General features: G+C 39.6%; 1 protein-coding gene across 1 annotated transcript in view; it reads left to right on the top strand.

Annotated features, from left to right (window-relative positions):
• spon1a (spondin 1a) overlaps nt 1-17006 on the top strand; it is a 64814-nt gene extending 47808 nt beyond the window's left edge. The window contains exons 8-16 of the mRNA XM_034581314.1: nt 5197-5398; nt 8163-8303; nt 9569-9644; nt 9915-10097; nt 13984-14154; nt 14249-14416; nt 14704-14868; nt 15733-15999; nt 16110-17006. Of these exons, the coding sequence (XP_034437205.1) occupies nt 5197-5398; nt 8163-8303; nt 9569-9644; nt 9915-10097; nt 13984-14154; nt 14249-14416; nt 14704-14868; nt 15733-15999; nt 16110-16273 (1537 nt within the window). The 3' untranslated portion in view covers nt 16274-17006. The remainder of the gene's footprint in view (nt 1-5196; nt 5399-8162; nt 8304-9568; nt 9645-9914; nt 10098-13983; nt 14155-14248; nt 14417-14703; nt 14869-15732; nt 16000-16109) is intronic.
• The last annotated feature ends 302 nt before the right edge of the window (nt 17007-17308 follow it).

The following is a 17308-nucleotide window of genomic DNA, read 5'->3' as shown; positions in this document are numbered from 1 at the left end:
CAGTAGGACCACTTAAAAGGAATTAACTCATATATATATATGATACCACAGGCTCCAAAGCTTTAAAGCTTACGATGTCAGAACATGCAGCAGGATGTTAATATCCAAAGTTGGTTTCAGAGTCTGCTGATCAGTGAAAACTCAGCTCAAAGGTGCCCTGAAACTGCCAGCTCGACCATGCTTACAGTGTGAATGCTCATTTACCGCTAAATTCACAGGGGCCATCTCATCTCTTATTCATGAGAACAACAAGTTTGTACAGAAGAAATTCAGTCGTAAAGTCCAGTTCTGTGTTGTTTTCTCAACCACAGGCCTCGATCGAGGGCCACGTTCAATCTCCAAAGGGGGAGAACACAGCCAGGGAAAAAAAGTTGTGATATCCACCAGGGCCAATTAGCTTTTTCTGTGATGTAGATCCAACCAGTTAATTCTTTCACATGCCGATTGTGTACAGCACATGCACGGGTGTGTCACAGCAACAACACTGGTTTGCAGCAGAAACGGAAGGGGAGGTTTTCTGTTTATAGCAAGTAGCAACGTAGAAGTGTCCTCACTGTGGAAGTTTAGAATTAAGTAGGTTTTACTCAACCAAATGAAAGATGCACCTTGTTAAGCTTTAAGAGTCTGCAGAGAGCTCATTAGCTTTACATATGAGCAGCATGAAAAATGCAGTTTCAGCATGTTTCATAGCTAGATGTGTGTTTGTGTGTCACAGTTGCAGTAATGCAATGTAAATATGCATGTTTATGTGTTTCCATGCTCCTCACTTTAATAGTCAGAGGACTGGGGTGCAATTACATCTGTGATGGCTATTTCTAGGTCGACTATAGGGTATTGAGCAGGTATATGTACTGCAGCTTTATTCTGTAAAATGAAGTTGCCCCTCTTAAAACAAGCTTTCAGTTTCCTTTGACTATATTGATTTCTAGAACAAATAGTAAAGCAGCAGAGATCGAGAGAAGAAGGAAGCTGAAGGGCTGATGTCCATTATCATGGCCCCTTACATGCTGTAACAGGATCAAGGAAAGGGGAAGAATGTATTTTACAGAAAAGAACAGAAATGTTATACTTGGGCCCCTGCTGGCTCACCTATGGGGGCGCACCACATGCAAAGGCTTGAGTCCTCAGGTTCGGTTCTTTTTCTTGCAAATATAAATAAATTTAAATAAATGGTCTGTAGTCAATCAATACAACTGAACGACAACATGTTAAATTTAAGAGGTTTTGTGTACATTTGAATTAACATTTTACTTATGTCTTTCCAAACTGTCACGATTCATATAGTGCATTAAAACTATTAACACTTTCGCATTAAGCTGCATATTGACAGAACTATTATTGTTATTATTATTATTAGGCAATCCTGTCGCACAGTGTGTAGTTGTACCAGACCAGTTGTTGACAAACCTAAATCCATTTCATGTTCATGACTTAATAGACCTCTCACTATATTTTGCACTTTTTTACTACATTTGGCAGCAAAGATGCACAGAATTTAAAAACCGATGCCATACTCCTGTATTTTATAAACTCTATTTTCTGTGTGATATCTGTCCCACACAAATTGCTCAACCTTTGGTGTTCTAAAAGCCAGTAATCCTAGAATAAATGGTTAATAGTAGTAAATGTCATGATCAGTCACAGCTTCCTAAACACGTGTCTGTGGCGATCATTGTTCCTTTCCATCTCCTCATGGACTGAAAATAATGCTTTTGGCTACATGCGGGATTAAGTCAGACTCAGGAATGGCAGTTTGACTAAATTAGCAAAAATATTAAAGTTATTTCTACTGAAATTACTGTTATAAAGATGGACGACATGAAAAGTAAAGCCAAAGCGTCTCGATCGCCACCTCGTGACTGGCTGCATTAAATCCTGCCTCCTCCATGTTAGGGGATGGGGCAAGGACGGGTCAAGTAGTTTTTTTTCTCAAAGATGGTTTGTCATTTTAGATATAGTTCTTATCAAACTGTTTGTTCAAATGTTAATTATTCCAGCAAGTTTCGTTTTAATAAGTTTATTTGATGCTATAAAAACATGGGTGAAATGTCATGGTTGACAGCTGAGACTGACTCATGATTGGACCTTTCTACTACGACTCTGTCCCCCGATAACTGTGCAGACTGCGTGAGATGCCAGAGTTTGTATCTGAGATATTTTGGCTTCAATTCTGGATGATAGAGGGAGGAAGTGGAGGCGTGTCGTCCATCTTTTCATAGAATCTATCACTGAAAGTAACAGAAAATATTCCCAGGGCAATTCAAACTTTAAGGCACAAGGACTGACTTATCATGCCACAGACAAGTGTCTGAAAACAAATGTCAACTAAGAAGTAATTAAAGCTGGAAAACTTCAGATGAATGAACCACAGATGAATTACATTATACATCCTTTTTTTGACCAGACTCAGTTGGAGCCTCATTGAAAGTCAGGGCAGTGCAGTTACTCGGCTTTAGCTCAACACAACCTGCACTTAATTGGACACAACACATGGTGTGTTATTAAGTCCGTCTAAATTAGAATCTGTGGAGATGAAGAGAGGCTGGCGTGGATTCATTTCTTCATCCTCTGAACACAGAGGACCTGGACGTGCAGCGAAAAACAGGGGGACAGAATTTTTTATTCAGAACCTGACAGTTGTGACTGAATGAGAGTATCAGCAGGAAGCCACTGAGGCAGCAGGTACGGACTAATAATTCAGCTGCTGTAGCTTTGGTGTGAACACTGGATACTGCAATCTTTATTTTTTTATTTTTTTTTACCATTTCACTTCTGTTTTCAACATTGTCTCGAATAGAGAGACTCTACTCTGCTGCTCATTATTCTAACATACAAATAACATCCTCTCCCCATCGAACAACAGTGCAACAAAACACAAAAACACATTCACCGCAATTACTCAATCTATTTCAAACATTAGCATTCACACAGATTCTACCTCTGACTCTGTTTCTCTCTCAACCAGATCCCTCTACATACACCACACTGCTGTATCTTCCTTGTTTAGCTCTCACTAAATGTCTCTTCATTAGTTCCCCCCCTCTGCATCCCACTTTACACCAGATTAAAATGGTTGCTTCAACAACGCTCAGCTCACTCCTTGTTGTCTTCCCATTTCCAGAGCAATATGATGAAATAAAATAAAGCAAGTGGTGTGAAGACATGAATACTGTTGTTAATAAGCTGCCATCTTTATTTCTGTCTTCCCCACGACTAGTTTTGAGGTCCATAGCAGTGGTTTAAATTAGTTAACATTGTGGTAACCAGGCTTGCTTCATCTTGACTAACCTGTGTTCTAGTAGCAATTGTGCAGCCAAGTATTTTGCATACTAGAAACAAAGTACTGTTGAGTACTGCAATAATGAAACACTCAAACAATCCCAAGCACTGCTTAGCAAGTCTTCCTCATGGGCAATTAATTAAAACAAATCAGTTTAAATTCAAATATTTGCTGACTATTTAAATAAACCAGGTCTTGGTAATAGATGGACACTCCACAGCCACTTCATTAGATTTCTTTGGGGCAGGAATTATTAATTCAATATATGTATATATAAAATGATTTCGCTCTTACGTTAATCAAGCACTGTAATTTTTTCAGCCACACAAATTATTTTTGGAACAGTCAAAGTGCCAAATATCCTGACACCTGCTTACATTAATTCCATTGACATTTTGGAATAACAAACATATTCACCGGGGTTAATGTATTAAAAGTTTTTAATATCTTTCTAATTTTCTTTTTTTTTACCAGTCTAGCTCGTGTCTCCTTTTCTGTCAGTTATGCTTTCCTTATGTGTAGTGCCCAGGTGGCTGTGTGCGATAAACCCCAGACCTGCAGAGGCCCAGGAGAGTTGTGTGTGAGAGTCCAGTTGTGTGTTCCCAGTGGATAAGGGCCACTTTGACATCCTCAGAGTCCATCATTAGTGGAGGGGCCGGGTTGGCTGGAGTCAAATGGATTCATACGGGCATGATGACAGCTGAAAAGGAATCACTGGCTAATTGTCGGCGCGTCGACAAGAATCTTTCCACCCCCAATTAATCTCGTATTGGCTGGGAAAGTTCTAGTAATTGGTTAAGCTGTCAGTCACTGGTCGAGACAGATGGTGGTCAGAGGTGTGTTTGTCTCGTGTGCTGGAACTGAGCAAGTGTGATGTTGTCTTCAATACTGGACGTCAACTACACAACTGCAGGTCCCTTGAGTCAGGGACACAGCTGCTCTGTCTAAGGCTATAATGTAGTTGCTGGACGTTAACATGAGTACCGCTTATATCTTTGCTAAAAACAACAAGGTTCGACACCTGGGCTGGACCATGTCAGTTTTAATGGATGAAATTGGCTAAAATGTACCTATTTAAATTTGGATTATTTTTTTTACTGTATTTTTAACAGTACATATACAGTAATTACTTAACTGGCTTTCCATCCGCCCATCCATTCATTTTCTATACCACTTAACAGTAGCAGGGGAAGCGGGAGCCAATCCCAGCTGACATGGGCGCAAGGCAGGGTGCACTGGAGACAGGTCACCAGGGCATCGGAGGGCCAACATACAGAGACAAACCACTATGGACACTTACAATCAATTTAGAGTCTCCAATTAACCTAAACCCAGTCTGCATGTGTTTGAACTGTGGGAGGAGGCCAGAGTACCCAGAGAAAACCCACACGAACACATCAACTCACAAAAAGACCCCGGCCAAACTGGGATTCAAACCAGGAACCTGAGGGGACAGTACTTACCAGCACTCCTGGACTGGCCTTGGTGTTGGCATTCACTCAGTGTTAAAGCACTCTGACTGGGATAGGTTCCAAAATACTTGATCTGTATATCCCTTGTGCATTCACTCTCTGAATGGGATTTCAACATCCTGGGTTTCTTGTCCTTTATCATTGACCTGATAAACTGCCCGCTAAATGTCATAAAGATGGTTCTCAGAAATGGGACCTAAATTCCCACTTATGTCCACAGTTTTTGTGTATTAACAATTTCATAAATGACAAAATTGGATATGTGATTACTAATGTGACTAATGACCAGATGCATCAATATGTTTGATTCAGGCTGGATGTCTCATTTAAGGAAGAGCAGGTGCTGTGTTGCATTTTATGGGTCACATGCTTGAGGTGTTTCTACTCATCTATCACCATTTCTCATCTTCACTCACACCTATGAACTGTTTGCTCTCCCCCCAGACGGGCCGCTCCTTCAGCTGAATTCTCAGTGGACCGGACCCGTCACCTCATGTCCTTCCTGACCATGCTGGGGCCCAGTCCGGACTGGAATGTGGGTCTGTCTGCTGAGGACTTGTGCACCAAGGAGTGTGGTTGGTCCCAGAGGGTGGTCCAGGACCTGATCCCCTGGGATGCAGGCACTGACAGCGGGGTGACATATGAGGTCAGTATAAGAACATCACACATTTTTATGTTATTACTAAATGAAAGCTTCATGTCACCTCTGTAATTTGCTCCTCAGCATGCATACTGACTATAAAAATGTACATTGCATTGTAATTGCATTGCATTTACATTCTCTTTTACCAATACAAACAATACATATTACAATTTGTTAAGGATTTCCATTTTCTATGCTTTTTTGAGGAACACGATGGAAACAAGAAACTATTTTCACGAATATATTAAATGATTTGTGGCTTTGCACAAAGCTATACAACTATAGAGCTAACAGTAAACAAGGAATGACTTAAATGTGCATCTTAGTGAATAAGGTATAATAATCCAACAATCCAAACACTGAAATATCCCTTTACCATTTAATGAAAACAGGAAACTTAAAACTGTAGACTCATTAGAAAAGCTTAAAACTGTCTTCAATTACTGAAATGTAGATTTTACACATTACAATTATCAACTGACTTAAAAGTATTAAGTCAACAACTTTCATAATTCATTATAATGGTGGGGAAAGGAACTCTATGTCATTATCCTGCAGAAACAACGTCAGTGTCCCTCATGTTATAAACATGAAAGATGACTCAGGGCACAACCCCACAGTCCCGTAGCAATCACAGACTTTTGCAAATTGTTATTCTCTCCACCTTCTTACCCCTGGAGAACCTTTCTCTTCACTCCCATCTTCAGCTGAGTGTACTCTTCACGCTCACATTTTCATCTTGTCATTTTACCGACCTCTACATCTTCATCTGCCTGTCTGCTTACATTCACTTTTGCTCCCTGTCTCACCTCTTCACACACTGCCAGTCTGCAACAATTCAAGTGTCATCAGCCATCCAATTCTCCCTTAAAGGCCTCGAACTTCGTCCCCTCCCGCCCTCACCCTGAGGTGGTGTCTGCTGCGTGCTAAGAGTCTCCAGTCGCCTCAAATAGATTAGGCTGTGCGCGTGTGCGCGTTTGACCAAACTCTGTCGACTTCATGTGTGGAACCTCTGCCTGATCCCTCAGAGCTCCCAGATGAACCCAATGAACTGTGCTCTCTTGCTTGGTTTGGCTGGCTCCAGGAATAATTTCACTCTCCTTCCTCTCTCCCTTTTTTTTTGTCTCTTTCACCCTCCCACACACAGCTACACTCCTTTCTACAGCACACCTGTCTTTGCTTACAGACACTTTGAGGCCTACATGGATTAAATCAAGCTGTGCTGTTAGGGCAGCAGGGATATTTAGAATATATATATATATATATATATATATATATATATATATATATATATATATATATATATATATATATATATATATTTGGTTCTCCTTAACTCTGACTATTATGAATAGACTGACTATGTCTTCTAATAGAAACCTAAATTAAACTGTTAAGAACTACTGGTGTCTGTTCTTACTTCTGCCAGCCATCTCGAATTTTTTGTATTATTCTCAACCCATCAACTGTGTAGTCTGATACATTTACTTTCGGATAACTCCCTAATCCTTAACAACAGAAAAAATGTACTACAGGTAGTCTTAGTAATTGAAAGTTCAGTATACAGCTGGTGTTTGTGAGGCAAGTCGCAAGAAGTCACGTAGAGCAAAGACACTGCGTGAGGTGAAAGTGATCAACGGGAAGTTAATTATTGTCCTTTGACACATTAATTTGACTCATTCATCAACACAGTGAGCAGTTGGAGCAGTCGCCATGACGCAGCTAATTGAAGCACTTTGAAACGCTGTGAACTGAGAATGATCACTTTCATCACAAGTATTTTTCAACATGAACCTAATCCAGGGATAGTTGTCTGTAACACCTGGTATATGTCAATCCAAATCCCAGGTAAAAGCTCTATTGCTCAGTTTTCCCAAATGCATGATTTTTAGTAAAATGAAGAGGTTAAATAAATAGACAAATCTTTATAAGATGACAACTTGCTGAAAGGGTGGTGCTACAGCATCTGGAGTCTGATGCATTCATTTTTGGATAAAATCCATAATCCTTAACAACAGCGATGAGTAAAGTGAAGGTAAATTCAAGGTTAGCACAGTTGCTGTGGAGTTTGCATGGAGGCCAATTACCCTCAAATGATAAGCGGTATAGATGTTGGAAGGACTTGCTCAAATGACACAAACCAGCTGAGAACGAGGACAGAACACACAAGTAGCCCGTTAAAGCTTTGGAGAAAGATCAGTGAAAGAAAAGGAAACATGGTGCAGCAGAGGATGGTGAAACTGTGGCTATTCTGGTGGTGGAGTGGGACTTTGGCTCCCTGTTACAAAGTTGTTAAAGGCACAGGCCTGTGACAGAGTAATGAGATCCGTCCTTTGTATCATTACTTTTACTGTATCTTTTAATTAGTGGCCACTCATTACTCCTCTCCCTATTTCCCTCTGGCTCTCACAAAAACAAGCAGCACTGCTCTCTCTCTGTGTTTTCTGGCTGGCCACAGTGGGGGGGTGAAGGATGATCTGGTCTTCTGCCTCCAGACAGCCTCTGGCGGTGGTGCCTTTATCAACCACATGCTGGCAGACCTTTACTGTTGACTAATAAGAGCGTCTCCCATATAAACCATAGCACCTCTCCACAGCTGCTTTCCGACTTTGAGTCTTGTCCTCTGTGTGACTTGTGTGACTTGTGTAACTTTGAGCGACTTTGTACTCATTGTACTTTTTCAAATGAATCTCGACCCCAAAGATCCACCGCTTTGTGGCCCACATGCTTTTACCTCTTGTTTTGTGTTTTTGTGTTCTTCTTTCAGTCTCCCAACAAGCTCACTGTGCCTCCACATAAGATCCGTCCCTTGACCAGTCTGGATCATCCACAGAGCCCGTTTTATGATCCTGAGGGGGGCGCTATCACTCCTGTGGCCAGGGTGGTGGTGGAACGCATTGCAAGAAAGGTCAGTCTGTTTTCATCCGTCAGCTCTTGGCGAAAATAAAAATACTTGGTAGATTTGATTGGATAATGATTTAAAAAGCAGGCGATGATGTTATGGCAGCAAATTACATCAGATGAGGTAAATCTTCAGACTGTACAGTATTTACAATGTACTGTATAACCCTTCTATGTGATTTTGCATGTATTGTGCACATTACAGCACAGACCTGTAACTATTCTTTAAAATTAGTTAGTATTTTCTGTTTCATTTTCTGTTCAATTTTTTCCTTTTTTTTTATTCTGTCTGGTACCAGTCACAGATTCCCTGGCTTTATTTGTGTTTTGAAATGATCTTCGTCTACTTTCATCTCAGCTCTGAGCCTCCTGTTTATGCAGTCACTCTGTCTTTATTGATTCTCTGCTACACTGATGAACAAGCCGAGTTTGACTGACGTAAAATCGGAATACATTTAACGGTACTAGATCTTTTAGTATGTCACACACCGTTATTGAGAAGTATAGATGCCTTTAAATGTTTTCAGAAGTAGAAACAGAGGGAGTGAGACATTCTCTACATCTTTATCACTTTGTCACAGCTCAGCAGATACGACGATGAGTTCAATCCTTTCCATCAACGGAGAAACTGCTGATCTCATCCTTTGGGACTCTTAACAATTATGCTGATTTCCAAACTATTAAAATCATATGTCCAGTTTTAAGAATAGACAGACAGACAGACAGACAGACAGACAGACAGACAGACTGACTCACTGACTGACTGACTGACGGATAGATATATTCGTACATGATGTATCACTATTTAAGAGCAATATTTTGATCAAATCTAGTCAAATATCAAGAAAATTGTATTCTATCAAAACTCAAAAGTCATGATATTTCACTGATATTTTTTCTCTAAATCTAGTTTGATGGGAAGTTAGACATGTTGTCTGGGGAATCTGGCTGTAAACCAGAGAAGGATAAAAGGTCAGCGGTACTTCAGTGACATCTAGAGGCAGATGTCGGGGCTTGGTGCTTTCTTTTTTAAAAATAAAATATAACATGTTTCTACTTTTTCTATTTCCAGGACTATACATAACCCACATATGCACACACACACTAACACACTCAGTTTACACTTTCAGTTCTATTCTGTGCTGACCTCCCGTTACCTGCATGTTGCATCTGTTTCACAGAAGAAGGATTCAGACAGAGCAAACTGAAACAACTGCAGAGTGGTGGAGTTTTGCAGCAATATCACTGTCTGTATGTGTATGTGTGTCACAGGGTGAACAGTGCAACATTGTGCCGGACAATGTGGACGACATTGTAGCAGATATTGCCCAGGAGGAGAAAGAGGAAGGTCAGGATCTTGTTTTACTTTTCTCTCTCTCTCTCTCTCTCTCTCTCTCTCTCTCTCTCTTGCACAACATTTAAACATATTTAACAGAGGCAGATTGTAATTGTATCATTAATCATTCCATCTATTATTTTCTTGTTTTAATTGTCTTAAATTATATTTTGATGTCTTCTTAAGTCTGATTGATAATATATTTCCATACTTACTCAGGGCAGCGGAATAGCCTTGTGTCTGAGTATAAATAACCTTGCTTTACCCTTTACCATTGTGCAGATGATACCCCTGAGACGTGCATCTACTCCAACTGGTCTCCATGGTCTGCCTGCAGCTCCGCTACTTGTGAAAAGGGCAAGCGGATGAGGCAGAGGATGCTGAAGGCCCAGTTGGACCTCAGTGTTTCCTGCCCACACACTCAGGATTTTGAGCCTTGCATGGGTCCTGGATGCAGTGATGAGAGTGAGTATCGCTCCAAAGACTAAAGGTCGCTGTGTTCGCCATGAAAACAATGAACTTCTATAAAAAACGATCTCAATAAGTTTAGTTTCCTAAAGACTCAGCATCAACTGAAGGACCTGTATCAGAATTTTTAATCTCTTTCATATTTTCATTTAAAGTTTTAGGGTTATTAGGTCCATAATATGACAACCTAAAAAATGAGGGCATGTTTTAAAACCAGCCTGTTTTGTATCGATAACGTTCAATGTGCTGTTCACCTTCAAGAATTTAACTGCAGCAGAATAGAGGTGAAGAAGATGTTCTGATTGTATGAAAGCATTTTGAATATTACAGCAGGTCAGGTTTAATTACCTAAGGCTGTTAATTATATTTTTGGAAATGCTGAGAGTGACTCACTCAGGAAATGTTGTCTGCTGCTTGTTCAAGGTTTATTTTCTTTAAATTTTTTCATTTCCTCTATGTTTTCGGCTCGTACATATTTGCCAGAGGCAGCGTGTTGGGCGTCCGTGTGGGTCAGTCAGTCTGTGACTCAAATATAAATGTTTTATAGGAATCGTTTAAAATAGATGATTAAATTAAATGATCCTGTCAGTGAAATAATAATTTTATCGCCTGTTTAATGGCACACAGATTGTTTTTCCTGGAGGTTAATTATTTGGGTCATGTTTATACTTTGAATGCTGATCATGCGGGAATATTAATACAATCATAAAAAACTTTATATAGTTATATGATAACTTTTTAGCCTATACAGCATCTTTTCAAACATTTCATCACTAGAGTAGAATAAAATCTGACGTATAAATGTACAGAAAATGAATTAGAATAAACAACCACAATAAAATTTGACTAAAGGAAGAGTCGGATAAACTGTGTTGGAATGAGCCAAAAATAACCGTGGCCTTAGATTCAGTCTCATTGATCAATGTATTTGTCTATTTGCAAACCCTAATGCTCATTGATTCCAATTACACTCGCTGAGAAAGTTACTGAGCAGAACACATGCACACTGGTGTCTTTGCTCAGTGTAGTTTGGCAGACTGCCCTCACATATCAACAGGACTAAAAGCACCCCTCGGCACAGCTATTGATATCTGTGTCTAAAATGGGCTGTAGTTACTACACGGTTCATTTTATCTGATTTCTAAATTCGGTTCTGACCCGGCTCTTTGCTGCACGTCTTCCTCGAGTCTCTCTCCCCATTTTACGCTCGAACTGTCCTGTCAATGAATGAGTGCTCCCAAAAAGGATAAAAATAAATAAGATAGTTTGCATTTTAACTTCACCATAAGTCTCTAACAGTTTCATTATGAGTTCAGTGAGCTGGAGTGAAGAGCCAACAAAACAAATAATGCCACTGTCTTCGGATTTATGAGCATACTCAAGCTCAAATCTTACCAGACCATGAATAACATTCTAAAAAAATAGTGCTTATTGATCTTTATAAATCAGTAACCAGTAAGCACAGTCGGTGGATTAGGAACATCATTTGGACACACTGATGTTTATATACTCACATCATCACAATTTGTTGTTGTTTGGTGTTGATGGTTACAACAATCATTTGAAAGTTTGATTTGTTTGATTGCTGTCTGCAGAATGTTGTTGGACCGATTTAATGATGGTAAAATCATGACAATATTTTTGATGTGCTGTTAGATCACAGTTTGTCTCAAAATGATAACTGGACGGCAGTTATGCAGCACTTCACTCTAATCGACCACTCAAAGGGCTTTGTGCTCAAAGTCACACACACACTCACTCACTGATTGTCAAACCATCAGAGGCACTTTGAGGTGCGACCTTACAATTAGGTAAGCAACCACTGTAGCTCGTGAACCACAGCCGCAACATTTTAATGATAATATTAGTGCCTGACTGTAAATCAGTCGGCTGATAAAGTCAATATGAGCCTTTTACAGTCATATCGATTTCAGCCTTCATGTTCACAATATGCACTGATATGATTATTGCAAAGATGTGCATTTATGTTTAACATAAAATATGTTTATTTGTTAAATTCACTTTCCATTTATTTGTGTTTTGTTTTAAATTTTTTATGATTAAGTTCATTGTTAAACTGTAACTGTTGAGCCTCAAACAACTACTGATTATTGGTTAGATAAAGCAGCAGCAACTTCCTGCATTACTATTTAAATTTACTTTTCATTAGTGAGTATGACAACTTTCCGAAAAGAGAAATCACTTAATCTGTTTCGTTAGCTAAGCTTGAATAATAATTTATGATTACACTATCATCATTCTTGCAGGTGGAGCTAGAGAGGAATGTGGAGAAGAGCTGGCAGTGATTCATCAGTTGCATGTGTTCTCTAATCTAAGATAACAGGCGTAAATGAAATCAGATAATCCCCCAACTCAATTCTTTTTTTCCCCTTCCCCGTCTGTTCCCTACATTTATGCTGACAAGAAAGAAAATCTGTTTGTTTTTATGCTGCGGAACCTGGGCATTTTTAATGAGCCTACATTAACTGCATTCCTGCCGTCTTGTAGCTGTGAGAGTTGTTTGGATCATGATCAAACATATGGTGATAAGAACAGTGGGAAAAGTAACAAATAAAGATTTGCAATAAGGCATCACAGACACCTTAAACAGTCCATAGTATATATATATATATATATATATATATATATATATGATCATATCAGCATAAAGCAAGTGCTTATTAACTTGGAATGTAGTAGAATAATTAAGGCAGTGGATTGGAATGACAGTGTTGTTTACTATACTGATCTGTAGATGTCACACACTGAGCAGTGCGAGGAAAGATCTGAAGCCTGTAGCAGGAACACATGCAGTCAGTCGACAAATCCATTGTATATTTAAAACTTACACTGTGTTGTTTTATGTTCATGCCTACTGCACAACTAGAAAAGTTTCCTCAGAATCAACGGCATCATAGAACCCAGAATTCTTTTCTGTACTTTTTAAAATTCACTAAGAAAATTAATTTCCCTGTTAATTATAACGTTTCATTCCTTGTGCTCTTAGATCAAACACTACAGCCACTGTTTTCAGTTTAGTTTATTGAGCAGAACCTGTGTCCCTACTTGACCTTTTGCTCCTTTTCAAATGAGCCTCTACATTTTATTATATAGTCAAATAAAATGCAGAGGCCCATATAATGACACAAGAAACCTTAGTCAATGAGGTGTGTGTTTATGCCTAAACCTATATCTATAACATTAAGCGGGGCATCCTTTATGGTTTTTGAAGAGAAATGAATACCGTTGGTGTAAAACGATTAATCACAAGGTAATTCATTCTCATATGGATCTTAAATTTAATAGTTTCTTGATTAAAAATTGTGTGGTTTACTGTGAAAAGCATGTCACGTTTGAGAAAACCATTAAATAACGACTAAAAAGACAAATAATAATAAGCAACATTTCATTTTGTAAGTTGCTATGGTAATACACAACATGGGCACATACTATAAAGGTAACAGAGACGTCTCACAGCCACTGACTGAATATTACACTCTGGTTAGTTCTGAACAAACTGAACTGAAATCAGTCCAGTGCAGCTGGATCGACTTCATCGTAATAACTAACCAAATGTACTAGTTTTGGGGGGATCTGCACCAAATTGCACACACTCATAAATATCAGTCCCCTTAAAATACCTGATTTCTTTCATCAAGATTCATGAATTATCCTGAGAAATCGTTAAAAATGCCTGAATTCAAGAAAGTGAAAAAAATCATGTTCATCTGCCCCCTCATCTGCAAAAAATGTCATCAAACTCAGTGGAGTAGTTTTGATACAAGTTCAAATCAATTAGGAGTTCCCTGTGCCTTTAAATCCCTTTGTCAGTCAACCAAATGTTTCCTGACGTTTGCCGACATCATTCCCTTTGACTCTTTAGATTCTTCCACCTGTATGATGTCCGAGTGGCTCACCTGGTCCCCGTGCAGCTTGTCCTGCGGAATGGGCACACGTTCCAGGGAGCGTTACGTCAAACAGTTTCCCGATGACGGCTCACTCTGCACGCTGCCCACAGAGGAAACTGACAACTGTGTGGTCAATGAGGAATGCTGTAGGTTGTCTCTTCTGCATGGACACAGTATAATGCTATAGATCTAATGTAGACGGCACCGAGGCTTGACCCCGCCTCTCTCTTTTGGCCTTAGCTCCCAGCAGTTGCCTGGTTACAGAGTGGGGAGAGTGGGACGTCTGCAGTGCCACTTGTGGTCTCGGCAAGAAGAGGAGAGAGCGCAGGGTGAAGATGCCTCCTCAAGACGGTTCCATTTGTGGGGCAGAGGTGCTAGAAGTGGAGAACTGCATGATGCCAGAATGTCGTGAGTAGGAGCATTTTTCAGGAGCACATCTCTCCTGACACTACTGACAATAGTCCTGTAAAGCAAAGTAGTAGCATTTAAGCAAAGTTGTGTTATTGTAAACTCTCCGAAATCAAGGAGAACATGTTTTTTTTTTTTTTCATATTCTTCTTTCCGGCAGTAAATTTAAGCACAAACTTGACCTGATCCATTTCCTGTTAATCTAAATGTGTTAGTTTGATATGACCACCTCATGTTATCTGTAATTGGCTGTATGTGTGTGTCACTGAGTGACTCCTGCTCTACAGACACAATCCCCTGCATGCTGACTCCATGGTCTGACTGGAGCGACTGCAGTGTGACGTGCGGCAAGGGGATGAGGACGAGACAGCGCGTGCTCAAGTCCCCCGTGGAACTGGGAGAGTGCACGGAAGATTTAGAACAGGTGGAGAAGTGCATGCTGCCAGAGTGCCGTAAGTAATAAACGTCCTAGTCAACACAACCTCATACTGTATGTATGTAAATGCATGTAAATGAATGGTAATTTCAGCTGCATTATGCTAAGTGGTGTCTTGATGCACACACACATATAGGTAAGGGAAAGGAAGAAACAGCCACTGTGCTGTGTATCTAAATGACAGTGATGCAGAGATGGCTGTTGTTGACCAGTGAGTCCATGTTCAGAATTAACGTCTTTAGATCCATTTAAAACTCCTGTTGCATTCAGCAAACAACACAACAGATATACATACTTTTAGGTGAGAGGCCTGATCGGAAATGCATCAAATATTAAAATAATCAAAAAACTTTAACTGTAAAATGACCCACCCACATTTTTATCAAATCTAATTTAAAAAAAAACAGATTCTGTATGCTTTTGTTAAAAAAAGAAGATTTTTTTTAAAACTGCATCTCAAATTCAGTCCAGTTTTGGTTTGGATATACTTTTTATGCACCATCTCTCTTTTCTCTAGAATGGATTTATATGATAAACTGTGTCAATCCGTAGAATCTGAATATAATGTTTTCTTCTTCATGTCAGTGTTTATGAGTTGAATTGGTGAAGCTCGTGGTTATGTGTAAATAAGTCGCACTATGTGGAACTGACACAAGTAGTTTTCTCTGTGGTGCTACAATATACTTCAAGATAAAACACAGCATATTCCCTACACATGGATTCATATATAATATTATATAACAATTATAATATATCATAATAATACATAATATTTTACACATTACTTTGTCTTCACTGTGTCTCCTCCTATCTCATCAATTACAGCCCTTATGTCAGTTTTCTACCCTGCCACAATCTCTTTCTGTCCATTTCTCCTCAGCCATAGACTGCGTCATGTCGGAGTGGACCGAGTGGTCTGAGTGCAACAAGTCCTGTGGGAAGGGTCATACGATCCGCACACGCATGTTGAAGCTGGAGCCACAGTTTGGAGGAAACTCGTGTCAGGAAACTATCCAGAGGAAGAAGTGTAAGATCAGGAAGTGCAGCCGAGGACAAGCCAACAGCGACGAGAAGAAACAACGCAAGGAACAGCGTGAGAAGAGGAGGAGCAAACAGGGCAGAGTTGAGACCACCTCTGATCATCCAGGTTGGCATCCACTCTCATTTCAGTCAGAACTCTTTTTTTTTTTAAATCAGAGAGAAGCACACATTATTCTGACATTCTCCTCTTTCCTTTTTCCTGTTATTCATGTGTAGGTTGTAAAATGAGGCCGTGGTCGAGTTGGACAGAATGCACCAAGCTGTGCGGTGGCGGTATTCAAGAACGGCTCATGACAGTGAAGCAGAGGTTTAAGACGGCCCAGCTGTCCAGCTGCAAGGACAGGAAGGAGATCAGGGCTTGTAACGTGCACCCCTGCTAGGAAGGAGTAGGGGATCAGGGTTGATGTGGACGGTGGGTGGGATTGGGGGAGGCTGGCTACAGAGTGGGGCATGGCACACCGTTATACAATGATCCAATGCACTCTGCTTAGGGCTGAAACGGCACATACTCCAATCTGTATCGGTTAAATCCAGAGCTCAGATTAGTCCTCGTCAAGAGAAATGAGTTTAAAGATCCCTCTGGATTTACACTATGCTGATTCTTCTGTGCTTTCAAAGGAGCTCTGATACACATACAACTCTTTTGCAAGATTACTGTAAACTTGTTGTGGTAAAATGAATATATCTTGAACAATATGATTATGAACTATAAATTGATTTATTGATAATATAAAGAACTGCTATATCTCGTGGTATCCCTCAGTAGTACAGTATTTTCCAGACTTTAAAGCACAGGTGCCCGACCATTCCAGTGTTTTCTATGCCTCCAATCGTTCAGTTGTTTCTAGGACACAAAACGCCCAGTTGACTTTCTACCCAGCTATACTGTTGTACAAGTACACTCACCATGATCAAATTGTCCGATATATGATTTGGAGCACTATTAGAAAATGTTGTTATTTTTTGATAAGAATGTGCCCCAAGATTCTTACCAAAGTCTCGTGTAGATGTTTTCTAGATGTCTTTCCTTCCTTTTCTTTATCTCTGTTCCTCTAACATATTCATATTTTGGAATAATATCACCTTTACAATAAAAGTAAACATGACAACTTGTCACCTGGATCTGTCGTTGTTATTCCAGGGGGGGATAAAAATGATAATCAAATACTACAATTTATTTATATAGCACCTTTCATAACACAGTTACAAGGTGCTTTATAAGTTAAAAATTAAAATTTGACCGAATATGAAACATTTGAAAAGATCCCACAGCTATGGAGATACAGGAATAAAAAAACCTTTAAAGATGAGAAAAGAGTAAAAACAAGAGAACATACAAAAATGAAAGAATACATTTAATAAAATTACGTTGATGGTTTTCACTCTCACTGCCACTAGATGGCAGTAACGACCTT

This window comes from Hippoglossus hippoglossus, chromosome 3 (genome assembly GCF_009819705.1).
Source record: "Hippoglossus hippoglossus isolate fHipHip1 chromosome 3, fHipHip1.pri, whole genome shotgun sequence".
NCBI lineage: Eukaryota > Metazoa > Chordata > Actinopteri > Pleuronectiformes > Pleuronectidae > Hippoglossus > Hippoglossus hippoglossus.
The sequence above is the reverse complement of the archived record's forward strand: the minus strand, read 5'-3'. Positions and strand labels throughout refer to the sequence as shown.